Source organism: Diabrotica undecimpunctata, chromosome 4 (genome assembly GCF_040954645.1).
Source record: "Diabrotica undecimpunctata isolate CICGRU chromosome 4, icDiaUnde3, whole genome shotgun sequence".
NCBI lineage: Eukaryota > Metazoa > Arthropoda > Insecta > Coleoptera > Chrysomelidae > Diabrotica > Diabrotica undecimpunctata.
Genome location: NC_092806.1, coordinates 149,195,168 through 149,211,633, shown reverse-complemented (window position 1 = coordinate 149,211,633; position 16,466 = coordinate 149,195,168). Strand labels below are relative to the sequence as shown.

Sequence of the window (16,466 nt, the reverse complement as noted above, 5' to 3'; positions counted from 1 at the left end):
CTTTAGAGAGAAGTGTACTTTGTACTTTGAAGTGAGGCAAAATAACCTCAAAACCAAAAGTGGACCAAAAATTAACAAATCAAATGTACTGGCTGATTATTCAGTAGAATAAAAGCCAAAAAGAAGAAGAAGAACAGTGGTTGTGTTTAAATTGAATAAACTATACTTAAAATTGTTAAAATATCTGACAATGTGCTCATGGATTTTAATTGCCTATAGGGAACATAAGTCCCTACTCGAAAAAGTTTTCTACATCCAAACTGTAGGAATGTTAAAAGCCAACTCTGAATCACAAAGTTTTACCATAAAAAAAGTAATAAAACGCCATTTTTGTTGTAATTTCCGTTCATGTACGAATGAAAATCCATACAAATTTTTTGATATTGTTGTTTGTTCCACACATTTTTATGGTGTTGCTAAGTAGTTTTGTGGCCCAATAATTTGTAGATAATTAATTAACTCTTACTGACTATTTATACAATAGCAAGTAAGTGTTAATTTGAATGCCAATTCGAATGTATTTTAAAAAATGTGCCGTCATCTCTACTATCGGAAATGAAATGCAACCTAATGTATTTATTAATTTTTATTTATTTATGTTTTTCATTCTTCTAATGAATGTTTTGTAACAGTATAAACGTCACAGGTTTGTTATTTTTTCTGTAAATAATTATTTTATTACAATTTCTGTTGATTTTATTCATTTTTTAACTTTCTGTTTTTGACGTGACAACGTCTTAAATTAGGTTGTGGCTCGGAGTCACTCATGAAAAAGTGGAACGCCCGCTCACGTCTGTTACGATGAGTCACCGAACGAGAGAGAGGCCCGCCGGACCGGCGAATGCCTTGCGTCTCTCTCCCACTCAAACATGATCGGTCCGCTGGTGCGATGCTATTTCTCCTATCATCGTCCTATCCTCAACAAAATCACTCAAATAGAAATTAGTTAAGTTTAAGTTTACATGTACAATGTTTTAGTAAACAAAATATACTTCTATAGTTAAAATTTGTGCAATTCTTATTTTCATTCAATTCCTTGTTCCTATTGTGCAATTTAATAATATTCATATCAATAAATATTCTACCGAGAAAAAGACGTGGTCACGTAAAATCTTCGCCCGTAAAACCGACTTTACAGGCAACCGATTTTTTTTTTACAATTTTTGTTCTAAAATAGTTAACGCCCAAACTTCTATCAACTAGATTTAATAAGGTGGCATTTGTCCTATTTGACTGCGATCTTCTCAGATCTATTGTGGTCACTTCTATCTACTAAATGTTATGTATAATCTTTATTCTTCAATTTTAATTTCCATTTATTTCGATTCTATTCGCATTTACTCTTGGTATATCCCCCTTATTTAGACCCCATATCTACTCAATAGGCATATATAAAATGTCTATATTCTCCAAGTCGATACAAAGTTTATTTGTCTGTTGGCAATTGTGACTTCCATCCGTAAGTTCTCATCATCATCATCATCCAGCCTTCATTTATCCCGTCCACTGCTGGACATAGGCCCCCTTAAACCCCTGCATTATACATTTTGAGCTCTTTTTTGCCAATTTTTGGTGATACGCCTGTTGTCGTCAGTCCAACGTGTAGGTGGTAGTCCTCTACTACGTTTATCTGTTCTTGGCCTCCAATTTTTAATTTTGCTCGTCCATCATGAATCGTGCATTCTCGCTACATGGCCTGTTCAGTTTCATTTCAGTTCCGCTATGCGTTCCACATCAGCAATACTCGTTATTCTTCGCAGATCTTCGTTTCTTATTCGCTCCCGCAACGTCACTAGACCGTTCCATGTTCCATTCGTCGTTGTGCTACTCTCAATTTCGAAGCCGCAGTCTTGGTTAGAATCATAGTTTCCGCCCCTTAGGTCATGACCGGTAATACGCATTAGTATTTTACTAGCGGACCAACTCGACATCGAGTTTTTTAAATGAAATTTTTATTTTGCGGGAAAAATTAAGAGATCAGTACAAACAATATAAGCAAGAATATACATAACATTTATCAATAATAATGCAAGTAAAAAGAAAGTGATTATGGAAGTCGACCTCAAAACCGGAATGCAATTTTTAGTTCATCAAATGTCGACATGGATATCATTTAGCAGTTAATTTTGCATGCTGATCACGAATCCGGTGTCAGATTTGCTCTATCTTGATGTTTTTAGAATTAGAAAGTACATATTTAGATTCGTCTCGACGAGACCTTTCGATCCATATATACATTGTGGGGTCTAAAACTTAAAGTAAATTTTAACTTCCGGTCATCTCAAAACCGGAAGTGAATTTTTGTACCAAAAGTATCTTGACAATCTCATACGTAATACTAATAATATTCCGAAAAAATATTTTAATCATCTAATATGGTTTTTGAAAAGTGGTGGACAAGAAAAGGGCTTAGCGTTTTAGTATATACTTAAGATATTAGAGGCTAATTAGTATGTTGGCCCTAAGTGTGTCTCGTAGTTTTCCAACGGCTGCCCACGCTAAAGTAATTTGTCTTTGGATTTCGCATGTTTGGTTACCTCTACTGATTATTATTTCATGACCCAAATACGTATATTTTCCACTTTGTCTTGAATATTTAAATGGTTATTGGAGACCATATTTGTAATACCATTGGGGACCAATTGGGGACCATAAACTTAGTTTTGGTCAAGTTCATTCTGAGGCTGATCTTCGAACATGCAAAGTCCAATTCATTTAACTTAAATTCATGTTAAATGGATTGGACAGTCAGTTTTACTTTAAAATAGTAGAAAGGGAACATTGTTTGTTTTGTGGGATTAATTTCATAAATTCATTTATATTGGTCAAATCTACTTTGGGGGGATACATATCGATATCGTTTCATATTTGTAGTTGATATTTCTTCATATCTTTCTTATAATATTCTTTTTGAGTTATTTTTATAGATAACCTCCAAGCCACGTTTATTTTCAACTCTAATAATTATATATGTATGTAAAATCTTTTATTTAATTTATTTTACTTATTTTAATAATAATTATATTCACTTAATGCTTTTCATGTGCTAATAGTACAGGAAAATGTTTTTGTCGTTACACAAAACAAATTTTTTTGTCGTTTTTTGCATAAACAAATTATAACCATTTTCTGCGTGAGGTATGTTGATAAATTTTATTTACAAACAAATTAGTGTGGAAAAATGCACTTTTTTCGTTTTTTTGCCAATTTTATCATTGAAAAACATAAGGTTATAGTATGTTAAATTTCTTTTAAATTTCTTAGGTTTAAATCTTTTGACGAGACTGTATTTTCAGTTAACTAGTCATAGAATACGTCAAGTTTGTGTACTTAAAAGGCCTGTTCAATTTTTTCACATGCTAAAAATCATGTCATTTTTCGCTGTATTATTATACATAATTTTATAATCATTATCTTAGTCCAACCCTCGATAAGCCTTCCTATTCCAGTTCAACCTCCCCTCCTTTAGAAATACAGACAGTTCTAAAATAGCAAGAAGAAAGACTCGCTCTTGATTGTTGACTGTCGCTAGGGACAGTCGTTCGCTCTTTCGTCTGCTGAGTCTCGCTAGGCAGACGTATACTCTCACTTGCCTGTTCCCTATCGCCGAAAACAGTCACTCTTGTCTGTTGTCTATCGATGAGAACGGACCCTCTCTCTCCCCTGTTGACTGTCGTTTGGTGACAGGGGTGTTCTCTCTACTGTTGACTGCCGCTAACTAATTATCTTTCTCCTGCGTTTACTTACGCAAAAAATACCGCAAATACTGTTTTAAATCGTGTACAGAAGCAAAATGTGCTCTATCTCGTGATCTCAGTGTTAGTACCGCGAAACACGTGTTCAGAAACTGGTACCCGGACAGATTCCGCGTATGAAAAACAACCGCGAGTGTAAGCCTGTCAATACCGCGAGTGTGTGGAGCAAAAATATTGGTAAGACTTTGTATAAACTTAATTTGCTATAATCTGTATAAACTTTTACCACATATCCTAATTTATTTGAACCTAAATAATACAGTCCTCATACACCTGAAATTATAGTCATAATTTCATATATGTACACCCTATTTGTACAGACCCTTTTCGGGATACATTGTGTTTGGAGTTACAATATTTAAATGTCATGCACACTTGCACGGTTTTATCTTAATTTAATCTACATAAGAGCTAATATACATAATCACTCTTAGTGATACAAGTGGTGAGTTATTCCCATGTGAACGAAAACCATCCACCCAAATAAATTAGGAGAAGAATACTTTTTCATTTGGTAATCTAAAAATTGTATTTTTTTCTGACTTACGTTATTACAAAAACAGATTTCTGCTATAAAAAATAAAATAAAATTTAAACAATTCAACGAATCGCTTGGAAAATTTTATTACATATTAAGCAATGTGAGACCCAAGTTTGAGACACATTTTAAAGCCTTAGAATAATTTTTGGAATATTTATAAATATTTTTTTTTAATTTAGCTGTTTTTTGCAAATACATAAACAACAAAAATAGGTACCTCTAAAAATTTTTGCAAATCGTCATTTTGGAGCTTTCTGTATGTTACAAAAGATAGATACGACAATGCACTTTCTCAATTCAATATTTTTTAATGATAAAAACTTAGCCTTCTTTAGAAATTTAGTTTATTACAAACATTTGTATTTGAACCATTTATATTATAAACAATTGAAAATACTCAGGTTTCAACATTTGAAATAAGTTTGAATATGTGACTAAACTGCTACGGAGTTCCGAATTAGAATATACAATATGTCTAATTATACTAGACTATATTTAATAAAGGAAGATTACAATGAGAAGTAGATTCATTTGTTGCATTTTTTTAACTTCCAGGCAAAGCACGTTACGCTTTTCACTTGAAACTATGTTATTAAAAATATAACTAATTGCTACCAGTTTATTTATAATTGACTTTATTTATAATTAGCTTAATTCATTTTTTTAGAGTATTCTGCTTACAAACGTATAACCCTATACTTAAAAATCCCCTCCTGTATAATTTATCTCTGTGCGCAGCATTTCCTACTTTATTTTTATCACATACCAACAATCGCTCTTAACAACTAATATTGTTTGTGAAACTTGGTTTCCGATCAGTGACCTAGACCCGACTTTTAACCGTGTTAGGCGAATTGCTAAATATCATCAAACAATTTTGATTACAGATATACCTAATAGGTTTATAAATTTACTTAAAATAGAGGAAAATGGTTCTTTCTATGGACAGATGGGTTGGCAAAGTAGCTGTTGTTACGGGAGCTAGTGCAGGAATTGGAGCAGCTATTGTGAAACAGTTAGCAGAAGCAGGTCTTTTGGTAAGTGTTACTTATTATTTTTAATTCTAAAACCTAATGATTGTTTATTTTTAATTTAGTACCAGTATTTCATTTATTAAAATATTATATTTAACCTGGCGGTACTGTCGAGCTTTTTTCTCATTGTATCTGGCGTCGGGTCAATATGACCCATAAGATTTTTTTGTTATGTTAATCACTACATTGTTTTCTTCGATAATATTCCTTTGGATCATATTCTTTTCCGTTTGACTTAGATCAATCTTCGTTGAGGTATTAGGACTTGGATGGAATTCATCATCTGATCATTTTTTTACAAAATTTTACCTCTCCAAGCTCCCTGTACAAAGCGAAATCTCTTAAGCCAAATAGCTCGCATATTCGATCCTTACGGTATTCTTAATCCTATCTCTTTGATAGTGAAAAATATTATTTAGCGTCTTTGGCTCCTTGATTTAGATTGGGATGCAACTCCACATTTGGAAAATACTTTAAGGTGAAAACAATTTAAAGTTTTCTATACCTCGTCATATTTCTTTAAATGTAATTATTTTGTGTGAGCTTCATGGATTTTGCGACACCTCTTTACGTGGATCTTCTGCTATTACATACCTTTGTGTTTGTTATGATACAGGAGTCATCAAAACTTATTTACTTTTAGCCCGAACAAAGGTATCTCCTACTAGAGTATAAACTATTCCTCGTCTTGAGCTTAATGCAGCAGTAATTCTTAGTAAATTATTATCTTATATACTGCAAACTCTCGCTATACCGTTTACTAGAATTTACGCATAGTCAGATTCGACTGTTGTTCTTCATTGGACTACTTCAAAGCGATATAGATGGAAAACTTTCGTCAGTAACAGAATTTCTTATATTCAAGACAAGGTTGCTTCAAAACACTGGCGATATATTCCTTCTTCATTAAATAGTACGGATCACGGATCCCGTGGACTTTTCCCTGATGATTTTTTAAATACTTTTGCTTGGTGGGTGGGTCCGGAGTTTCTTCGCACTACTGAAGATAATAGGTCATTCGACTTATCTGATTCTATCGAACATAACGTGGATTTAAAACAGAACAGTTATCTTTATTTTTTCCATCTGATGAATTTGTCGATAAACTCTGTAATCGATTTTTTCGTTTTCAAAATTGAAACGTATATTTCCTCTGTTCTTGGACTCGTTGGTAATCTAAAATCAGCCAATCAACGAACAGTTGGAAGTCTTTCTATTCAGGAGCAAAGTAATGCCACTAAACAACTAATTAGATTAGTGCAACAAATATATCGGAAGGAGGAAATAAAACAGCTTAAGGGCAGTACTGTAAAATTCAAATATTTGAAAAAATTAAATCCCTTCTTTGATTCACAGTCTCCTAGTGAGTGGAACAGTGGGTGGAAGACTTAGTCACTCAGAATTAGCGTATGACAAGCGCTTTCCTCTTCTTTGACTTTCCAAAGGTAATTTCATCAAATTACTTATTTCGGAAGTTCAAATTGTACTTCTACATGCAGTAATTCAAGGTACGCACGTCGCCTTATCACAAAACTTTTGGATAATTTCATCCTAACGTATTATTCGTAGTGTTCTTTCAAAATATCTTTCCAGTTGGAGACTAAAACCTCAAAATTATCAGCCTCCTGAAGGCTCTTCCTGATCTACGGATATCCAAGACCAAACCATTTTCTTGAGTTGTCGTCGACTTTGGCGGTCCTTTTCTGATACCTGCCAATAAGCTTAAAAATGCTAAACGAACGAAAGCCTGTATTTTCCTATTTGTATGCTTTGCCACTAAGGCTTTGCACTTATTGGTATCTGAACTTAGTACCGAGGAATTTTTAGCCTCATTCAGACGTTTTATAGCACGTCGAGGACGTTGCTCTGTTGTCTATTCTGATTGTGGAACAAATTTTGTAGGAGCTTAATCCTATTTAGAAGACAAAGTCACATTTTAATAAAAACGACGTCATTACATGGCATTTAAATCTTCTTGCAGCTTCCCATTTTGGAGGATTGTTTGAAGGCGTAAAAACACATGTGTCTAGAATCATAGGCGAACAGATTTTAACCTAGGAAGAATTTAGTACATTACTCACACAAATAGAGGCTGTCTTAAATAATCGCCCCTATGCCCTGTTAGTAATGATCCAAATGATTTTTCAGTGTTAACACCTGGACATTTTCTTAAACTAGAGCCTTTAAAGATATGCCAGTGGATATGCCAGTGCTCGATTGCAGTGGTTTTCATTTAAATAGGCTAAGTCGTTGGCAATTGCTGCAACGATTACATGCAGACTTTTGGCAAAGATGGAGCATAGAATATATACATACTCTTCATCAACGCACGAAGTGGCATAAAAATGAGGGTAATCCTAATATAGGTGCACTCGTACTAATACGTAATGAGACAAAGCCTCCCTGACAATGGCAAATGGGTCAAATTAAAACTTTAATTTTCGGTCAAGATGGTATTGCTCGCGTAGCTATCGTACAAACCGCGAAAAGTTAACTTAGGCGACCTTTGGTGAAGCTATGCCCTTTGGTATATATTGACTAAAAATGCAAATATGCATTTTGATAAGTGGGAATGTTACGTCCCTCCACACATATTCTAATTTTTTATTAATAATTTTTATTATTTTATTTTATATTTAATTCCTACCAAACGTGTGTGTATGTCTTTTGTGTACCCTGAATTCCCTCAGTGCACTGTGGAAGAAGCAGAAGTGTTAGTTCAACATCATACAATATATTTAATATATACATATAGATCAACATCGTACAATACATGTAACCTATATAAATATTATCAATAAGTGTTGATATTACTCTTATAGAAATTACATTTTGTACAGCATATTTTACTTATATTATCAGTTATCTTATTTACTTACAGTAAAATATAATTGTGGCGTTATCTTGAACAAATGAGATGGTTAAATTAAATTTAACAATTATTCGCAAAAGTAAACAGTAACGAAAGTGAACATTGTATTTATTTTTAATACATGAACTATAGAAGATGACGATAATGCACCACCAACACCAAACGTATGGGCAAACGAAGAAATAAATATATATTTATATAGTATTTTCTTTCATCTGATGGAAATATTTTGTTTGTTTATGACTGCCTTGTATTAAATTAAAGTAGATCAAAAATATAAGTGACATATTTGACATAATAATTTTGACAGCTTACCACACTTACAAACAATCAAACTGTTCTTCTATTTTACAAAAATTGATTTAAACAATAATGAAACTATATTAAAAAACACAAAGAGTTCAGTAAAATTCTTTGACACAGAAAATTAATGACGCAGAGAGTTTCTTAGGTTTTTTACTGATTACACTCCTCACAGCAGGCTACGATATGATCAATGCATAACCAATATTTGCAAAATGTGCAAACATATCGGGTTTTCCTTTCTTGCAGTATTTGTAATGCCCTCTTTTACCTAGTGGTGGATTAGGTCGGTTTTGTGTCGGCATCCAGAGTAATCGTGACGTTGTAGCGCTTTATTCCAAATAACTTTTTACTAGGTCTCCTGCTAATTTTTTAATAAAATGTCTTCGTTGTTTAGTATATTCCGTAGTGGGATTATTATGTTTGGTAATTACAAAAGCGTTTATACTGGCGAAAAGATGTAAGTTTGACGTCGTTTTGATTTTTGTATCTTCCAGACATCTCTCTAAAATAAATATTGGTGTATTCTACTACAAGTTCAATAATATTTTGCATTAGAAGATCCTACGATTCAATGGGACTCATTGCGTTTTTTGCTTCTCGGTTAGTTCCTGGTAAATGAGAAACTATATTCTCTCGTTGTGTGTGAATATTTGTAGGTGGTGCAAATTTCTTCCATTTAGCTCCATCCTTCGTATAATAATGTAATCTTCTCTCAGATTGTTCTTCATTAATTGTTTGATTTTATGTTATATTTATATGGGATTAAGCCACAACTGACTGTCATGAAAATAAAATTTTATAATTGTTATCTGATCTTTTGATTTCCACTCAAAACGTCAAACTCGAAACGTCAAATAACAATCATTACAAATCGTTATTTTTATTAAAATTAAATGTGGCTTAATCCCATACACATATAATATTATATACACATATAATATATCTATAAACTTTTAATCGATAGTTTTTTTTTTAACTTATTATCTTTTCTTTGCAGGTTGTGGGAGTGGCAAGACGAAAGGAAAAAATAGAAGAGATAGCAAAATCGCTCGGTGAAGTAAAAGGTAAAATTTACGCATACAAATGCGACATTACGAACCAAACGGAACTGCAAGATGTTTTTAAATGGACAACTAAAAACGTCGGACCTGTTGCTGTGTTAGTAAATAACGCAGGAGTTCACATAAGAACAAGTTTGGTAGATGGAGATATAGATGCATGGAGAAAAACGGTTGATACTAATGTTCTAGGTGAGAAATCTTGTATTCTTTTTGATCTTCTTAATTCAAGAGATCAAGGTTTTGTTTTGCTGGTATTAAATTACGTTTCATCTTTTCGAGGGACAAGCTTAACTACTTCCTTTAGGTTTGTAATATAATTCTACTCAATTTTAAAATGATTTTTTTTTGTCACACACAACTTGTACAGTTTTTATGACACAGATGATAATTCCCTAGGTAATATCATAAACCAGTGACGAAGAATTTTGAAACTATATTTTTCACTGCTTGCTAACTCTGTCACTTCATTTAATAAACTTTTCTCTTCGGAAATTGAGTCTCTCCCCTTTAGCCACAACTCTCCCTTGTCTACCATCATGGAACAATTCAGCTCTTCTACAACTAATTTATATCATTGTATATGCTGTATTTTATTGTGCAATCGTTCAAATTTTTATTTCTCCTTAGCTTTTTTGTTTCAGTTGTGAGGTCTATGCTTATTTTACGACTTTTTTGTTTATCGTTTATTTTTTGGTCTTTTGATCCCAATGCTTTATAGTTTAAAGTAGCTATGTTTATTTTAAGCTAAGCTAATCTGGTGTTTCAGCTAGCTTGTGTTTTCTAACTCAAACTGATCTAATAAGTTCACTAACTTCAGGCTCTGTAGCCTACTATACCTTGAGTAGTTCGAATGCCTTTAATAATTATTTGTAATTTTTAATTAATCAAAAATGTGGTCTGATGACTTCTTGTTGCTTCGTATAGATGTCTCTGTTATATGTTGATGTTGATAGTCTGTAGATAATTGTAATGAAATGCAATCTTTTTTTTTATTTCAACGACTTTTTTCTACGTAAAGAGTGAAAAGAAAATAGTATTTACAAGGGTGAACTGTAGATGTCTGTCGGAGTAAAAGGTTATTCCTATTTCGCTGTTGAAGAGAGGTCTCCCGACTTCTTGTTACAAGTTAGTACTCTGTATATATAGATATATTGTACCTATAATATATACAGACATATATATGTAAAAGATTAAATGTTCTAGCAAAAGCTAGGAATCTGGCCTAGGAGGACAAATTCGTTAAATTTCTCGTGCTCGAATCGGTATCAATAAAGTATTATGAATCATTTCGGCCTATCCAAGCCTCATCAGACACTTGGGCTGATACAAATTTAAACTTGGAAAGTACAACCAATGTCTCCCAAATCTTTACCAACGCAGTAGTTAGCGTACAGAGGCGCCACTTGCTTTGGCGGCCATGAACGGAAACGATATAATAATGTCGTTTCCTGTCCTCTGGGCTATGCGAAATGTGTGCAAGATTAAATCTTCTAGCAAAAGCTGCTATCGCTTTGCTGAATTAAATGGCCAAAATATATGCACATATATATATATATATATATATATATATATATATATATATATATATATATATATATATATATATATATATATATATATATATGTGTGTTTTATTATTTTACTACTGGGTTTAAAGTAATCTAAAATACAGTTACTAGGTGTAGTAGTACTAATTAGCATTGATTTTAGCTCTGTGTATAGCAACGAGAGAGGCCATCAACATTATGAAAGAAAATAACATTGATGGACATATTATTAATATCAACAGCGTAACTGTATTTTAGATTACTTTAAACCCAGTAGTAAAATAATAAAACACACATATATATATATATATATATATATATATATATATATATATATATATATATATATATATATATATATATATATATATATATATGTGTGTTTTATTATTTTACTACTGGGTTTAAAGTAATCTAAAATACAGTTACTAGGTGTAGTAGTACTAATTAGCATTGATTTTAGCTCTGTGTATAGCAACGAGAGAGGCCATCAACATTATGAAAGAAAATAACATTGATGGACATATTATTAATATCAACAGCGTTCTGGGACACAGTATTTTTCCATTTCCTAAACTGGATGTATATCCTGCGACGAAATATGGAGTAACTGCTATAACAGAAACGCTAAGGAGAGAATTAATGGAACTTAAATCCAAAATCAGAGTGACGGTAACTATGAATTGTAATAATTTAAAGAAAAATCAATAATCACGCATAATTTGTAAATGATTAACTAAAAGAGTTTTTTTTTGTAAAATAAAGCTCTTTATGATAAAGTATGGAACATCCTTGAAACAAAAAAGTCGCTATTACATACATACATATCAAGTTTGGTAGAAAAGATATGTTATAATGAGAAATCATCACTTTACAGTTAAAGAATAGGTAAATTTGTTTGTTAAAACCAATGAGAATAATAATTGAAAAAATTATTTTAAATGTTCAAAATGGTCGCACAAGTTCACATCCTCGCAATGTTTAAGCTTATTAATTTATATACTAGTCTTGTAAGTCTTGCGTAAGTCTTGTGACCAAACGTTTTCGGCAAATGTGTAAGTACGTCTCAACAAACGATAGCAAACGCATGTGTTTGCCTTCGCCAGAGCTGCCAGAGTTCGCTCACTGGGCGGTACATGGTACATCAAAAGAAAATTGAAGAACGAATTCGTCTGGCTGTGTTTAGTGTATACGCTAGCGAGTAGAAGTGTCAAACGTCGTCGCGTTTTTATTTTGATTTTTCAATTTGCAGTAATGGAGTCGACTAATTTTTCTTGCTTAGAACTTATTGGTTTATATAGAGAGCGGGAAGTTTTATGGAATCCAATGCATAAATATTACAAAAATAAAATAAAGAAAATAGATGCCTGGAACGACAACAGCAAAATTATGCAAGGCCATGGGAGTTCAAAAAGAAAATGGAATCTTTATTAACGTTATTCCGACGTGAGAGACAAAAACAAAATAACTCTTTTAAAACTTGCTCAGGAACTGACACAATTTTTAAATCTAGTTGGTTTGCTTTTAAAGATATGATTTTCTTAATGAACAAGTTTATACCAAAAGAAACTAAAAACACTACTTCGGCCTTTCGGCCTACGCCTCACTAATATTAATATACAACACACTTGCAATAATTATATCCTCATCCGTTGTCATTTTTACAATTAACATCAAATAAATAACTGTCGCGTCAAGAACCGCTAAAAATACCCGCGAAACATGAAAATGACTGCAAACGAATTCGTTCGCTGTAATGTGTACGAAAGTCCAAATTTTCCATCGAACATCGAAAACGTCAAACGAATTCCGTCGAAGGGCTTTGGTCACATGCGTTCGCCAGATGTGTACGCGCCTTTAAATGTCAAGGTAATAACCAAACCTACCCATTGCAAAATATATCCTACATATCTATGTCTAACTTAGTTGACAAATGGTGGCGTAACAAAAATTCTCCAGCTTTAGCTATAGCATTTCCTAATGTTTCTTCCTATTTAGAAATCCCAGATGAAACTAATAATTTCTTTCAATCTAATTTCAATATTCTTTATTCCCAAACCAAATTTATTTCCCTACTTTTGATGATAACAACGCTATTCAAATTCAGAAACAACTTGCCAAATTTGATAAGCCATATACGATTTTCTAGGATAAGTCAAAATCCATTTAAGGAGTTGGTTGTACGGTATATATCCAAAACAATCAAGAACACATTATGTTTAAATTAAACCAACAATGTTCCATATATTCCACAGAACTGTTTGCAATATATCAAGCTGTGGAATATACTATTGAGAAGTAAATATCTGATCAAAAAATTTTAATCCTGTCGAATTCAAAATCTGCGTTTTCTGCTTTAGATAATTCGCTAAGCATATATACAAAAACAGTATTATCGTCAAACTTTTTGAAAATCAACTAAAAACAATTCAGAAAAGTAGATTTCTAAATTTAGAAAGCAGAGAATTTCTAAAAGAAATAATTCAGTCTCTTTGATAGGGGGTACCATTAGACCCCACCTGAGTGGGTTTCAAATTAAAAAAAACTTTCAAGTAAACTTCCTTTTCTTTTAGTGACCTATCCATTGCGTCAGTTATTTTATGGGCTGGTTCGATAGTTGAATGACTTTTTCGAAAGCCAAATATGTGTGATGAAATTATAGCCTTAGCATTTATGAGAGATTTCAGCCTTTTTAGCAATAGCTTTTCGTATAGCTTTGAAATTACAGGTAGTTAAGAAATCGCCTGTACGATATTCTATTTGATTGTTTTTTTGGTTTAAGGATCATTATGATCTCTGGTACTTTCCATATATTGGAAATACATATTAATCTGAACGAGGTATTTATAAAATATGTCAGGTTTACTGTGGCTTTTCTAGGAAGTTGTTTTAAGATTTCCCCAGTAGTTAAATCAAACCCAGGTGCTTTCCTGGTATTGATGTTTACTTTAATTTCACTGGACACTTCTTTTGGGGTCTGATTTAATTTTAACTTCTTTATGTGCGATGCTTTTCTACTCAAGTGTGTTATCATTTTCATTTAACTGAAATGTTTACTCGAGATATTCGTCAAAGGTATTAACCTTCTCTAAATAAATTTTTGTCCAGCTTCCATTTGTATTTCTTAAGGAAGGATTTTGCAAGCTCATACAAGGAGTTGCAGTTCAAAGATATTTTTTAGAAAAACAGATTTATATGAAAACCCAAATGATATTCATATGTTAACAGTTTTGCGTTTAAGTGATTGTCAACATTTACAGAGTGGCTAATCTGTTTATAGCATATAGTTATTGACTATAAATTTTTATATGTAGACTGAAAATTATTTTATTTTTAGAGTGTAAGCCCGGGTGCAGTTAATACTGAAATATTTGATAACATAAGAGATTCTCAGTTTTTCAACGAAAAATTGTCGAAAACTATGTTAAACGCTGAGGATATAGCAGATGGAGTATTATATGCACTCTCTACACCTCCTCATGTACAGGTAAAGTATATTTTATCAATTTGTGACTGGTTTGGATTATCCCTACACACTCGACAGTCAATGGTATACTCTTCTGTACCGCATTAAAAGTACAAAAGTAAATTCCTCTAGTAATGCAAATAGGAAATAAGTGATTTCTAAATGGAATTAAAAAATCCTTTTATAAATTTTTTATAGTATTAATAAGAAGTTATTTACAGTAGGTAAATATTTTTGATATAATTCATGTGGACTGCAAATTTTTCGTGGAAATATTTGTTTGGCTAGCAGTTCTACCTTTTTTGTTCAATATTAAAGACAGTATGTTAACAAGGTTATGAAAAGTCTTCAATTTTCTTCTTAATGTCCGCTTTAAACTCCACTAGTAGACTCTTAATTTCAGTAATATTCCCAATTCCCAATGAACTATATGCATTGCAAAGTCTACATATCCCAAGTAACTTTTTGGCTTGTAACTCGATCATCGACCGACAGATCCGTTGATCCGTACAAGCAATGTGTATTGGTTTCTTACAGCTATCACACTGGAGTTTTCTATCGGAGGAAGAAGTTAGCTTTGAACAATTATTATATGAAATAGTTCTTAAGACATATTTGAAGTAGTTTAATTTGTATCTAAATACATAAATACTCTTTTCATGTTTACTTTTTTACTTAAAATTTTCTAAGGAATTTTATTTATGCTTTTAGGTTCACGAGTTAATGATCAAGCCAGTGGGGGAACAGTTTTAAATTAATACATTCTTCAAATATTTAAGTTCATTTGCATTATTTTTCATCAATAGATTAATACTACTTAATACTCTATAAATGTATCCCTTAATGTGTTCAAAATGTTAACAAATTAATTGTTAAATATATAATTGTTAATCATGTATAGTTAAATAAATAAACAAATTTACAATACTTGTCCAGTTATTTATCTCAATTAGGTTATTATACCACAGCATTGAGGGGAAGAATAGAGGTAAACATATATTTTTTTAATGATCTAGATTTAAAGTACTTCTTATGTTAGTGCTCAAAAAAAACTTTTCATCTTTATTAGATTTTCTTGATACATTTCTAATTATTTAACCCCTTGTATGACGAAGTTTACCACAATATCCACCTATATTCATATAATGAGATATTAATACACTGTGTAAAAGTGATACAGGGCTCTGTAGGTTAATTTGTAGCGCAGTAGGACATGGATGTCCATACGGCGATATCATGGTTAGGCATTAAAAAAAATTCCCAGATTAATGTAAACAGCTCAAGGTCGACGTTCAGTCTGATGGCAATCCAACGCAGAGTCAATACCATAGTCGGTGGTCATGGTACAATGAATACAAGGTATGATATTGCGCATGACATTTGACAGCTGGCCCAGGAGTGTGACGTAGTCAAGACCGCTCGAATAGCTCGAACCCATTATTACAGCTTAACGTACACATTAATTTTGAAATTATGGTCAAAAAATAATCGAATGTTTTGTCTTGGTTATAATTGAATAAAAAATATATTTTCAGTAGCGTAAAACCTGTACTTTTCCTTGTTTTCATACATATACTAATAATATACACACTCTTTTTGTATAGGAAAATAGTAGCAGATTTGCGTATTTTGATTCACTGTCTCTTATTTCCAATCAGGTTTACTGAAATAAAATTAGTCAAATTATACACTCGCGATTATAAAATCCGGGTCACCTTGAAAATTTCAAATTTCTTGAATATTTTTGCATCTGGTGCAGTAATAACCTTTTTTTTAAGCTAATTTATTTTTTATTTGTCATCAATGTTTGTTTTGAAAGAAAAAAAAAACGGTTTTTTTATTGTTTTTATTGAAAAAGCAGAAAACAAACAAAATTGTTGAAAC

General features: G+C 32.1%; 1 protein-coding gene and 1 long non-coding RNA gene across 2 annotated transcripts in view; one reads left to right on the top strand and one right to left on the bottom strand.

The window, feature by feature from the left end:
- LOC140440178 (uncharacterized) overlaps positions 1-16,466 on the bottom strand; it is a 40,203-nt gene that overhangs the window by 5,854 nt on the left and 17,883 nt on the right. The gene's annotated exons all lie outside the window — the stretch shown is intronic.
- On the top strand, positions 5,050-15,509 carry LOC140438498 (farnesol dehydrogenase-like). The gene is made up of 5 exons (XM_072528157.1): positions 5,050-5,333; positions 9,506-9,758; positions 11,580-11,788; positions 14,454-14,603; positions 15,294-15,509. Exons 1-5 carry the CDS (start codon positions 5,226-5,228, stop codon positions 15,333-15,335), a joined length of 762 nt encoding a protein of 253 aa, XP_072384258.1. The 5' UTR covers positions 5,050-5,225; the 3' UTR covers positions 15,336-15,509.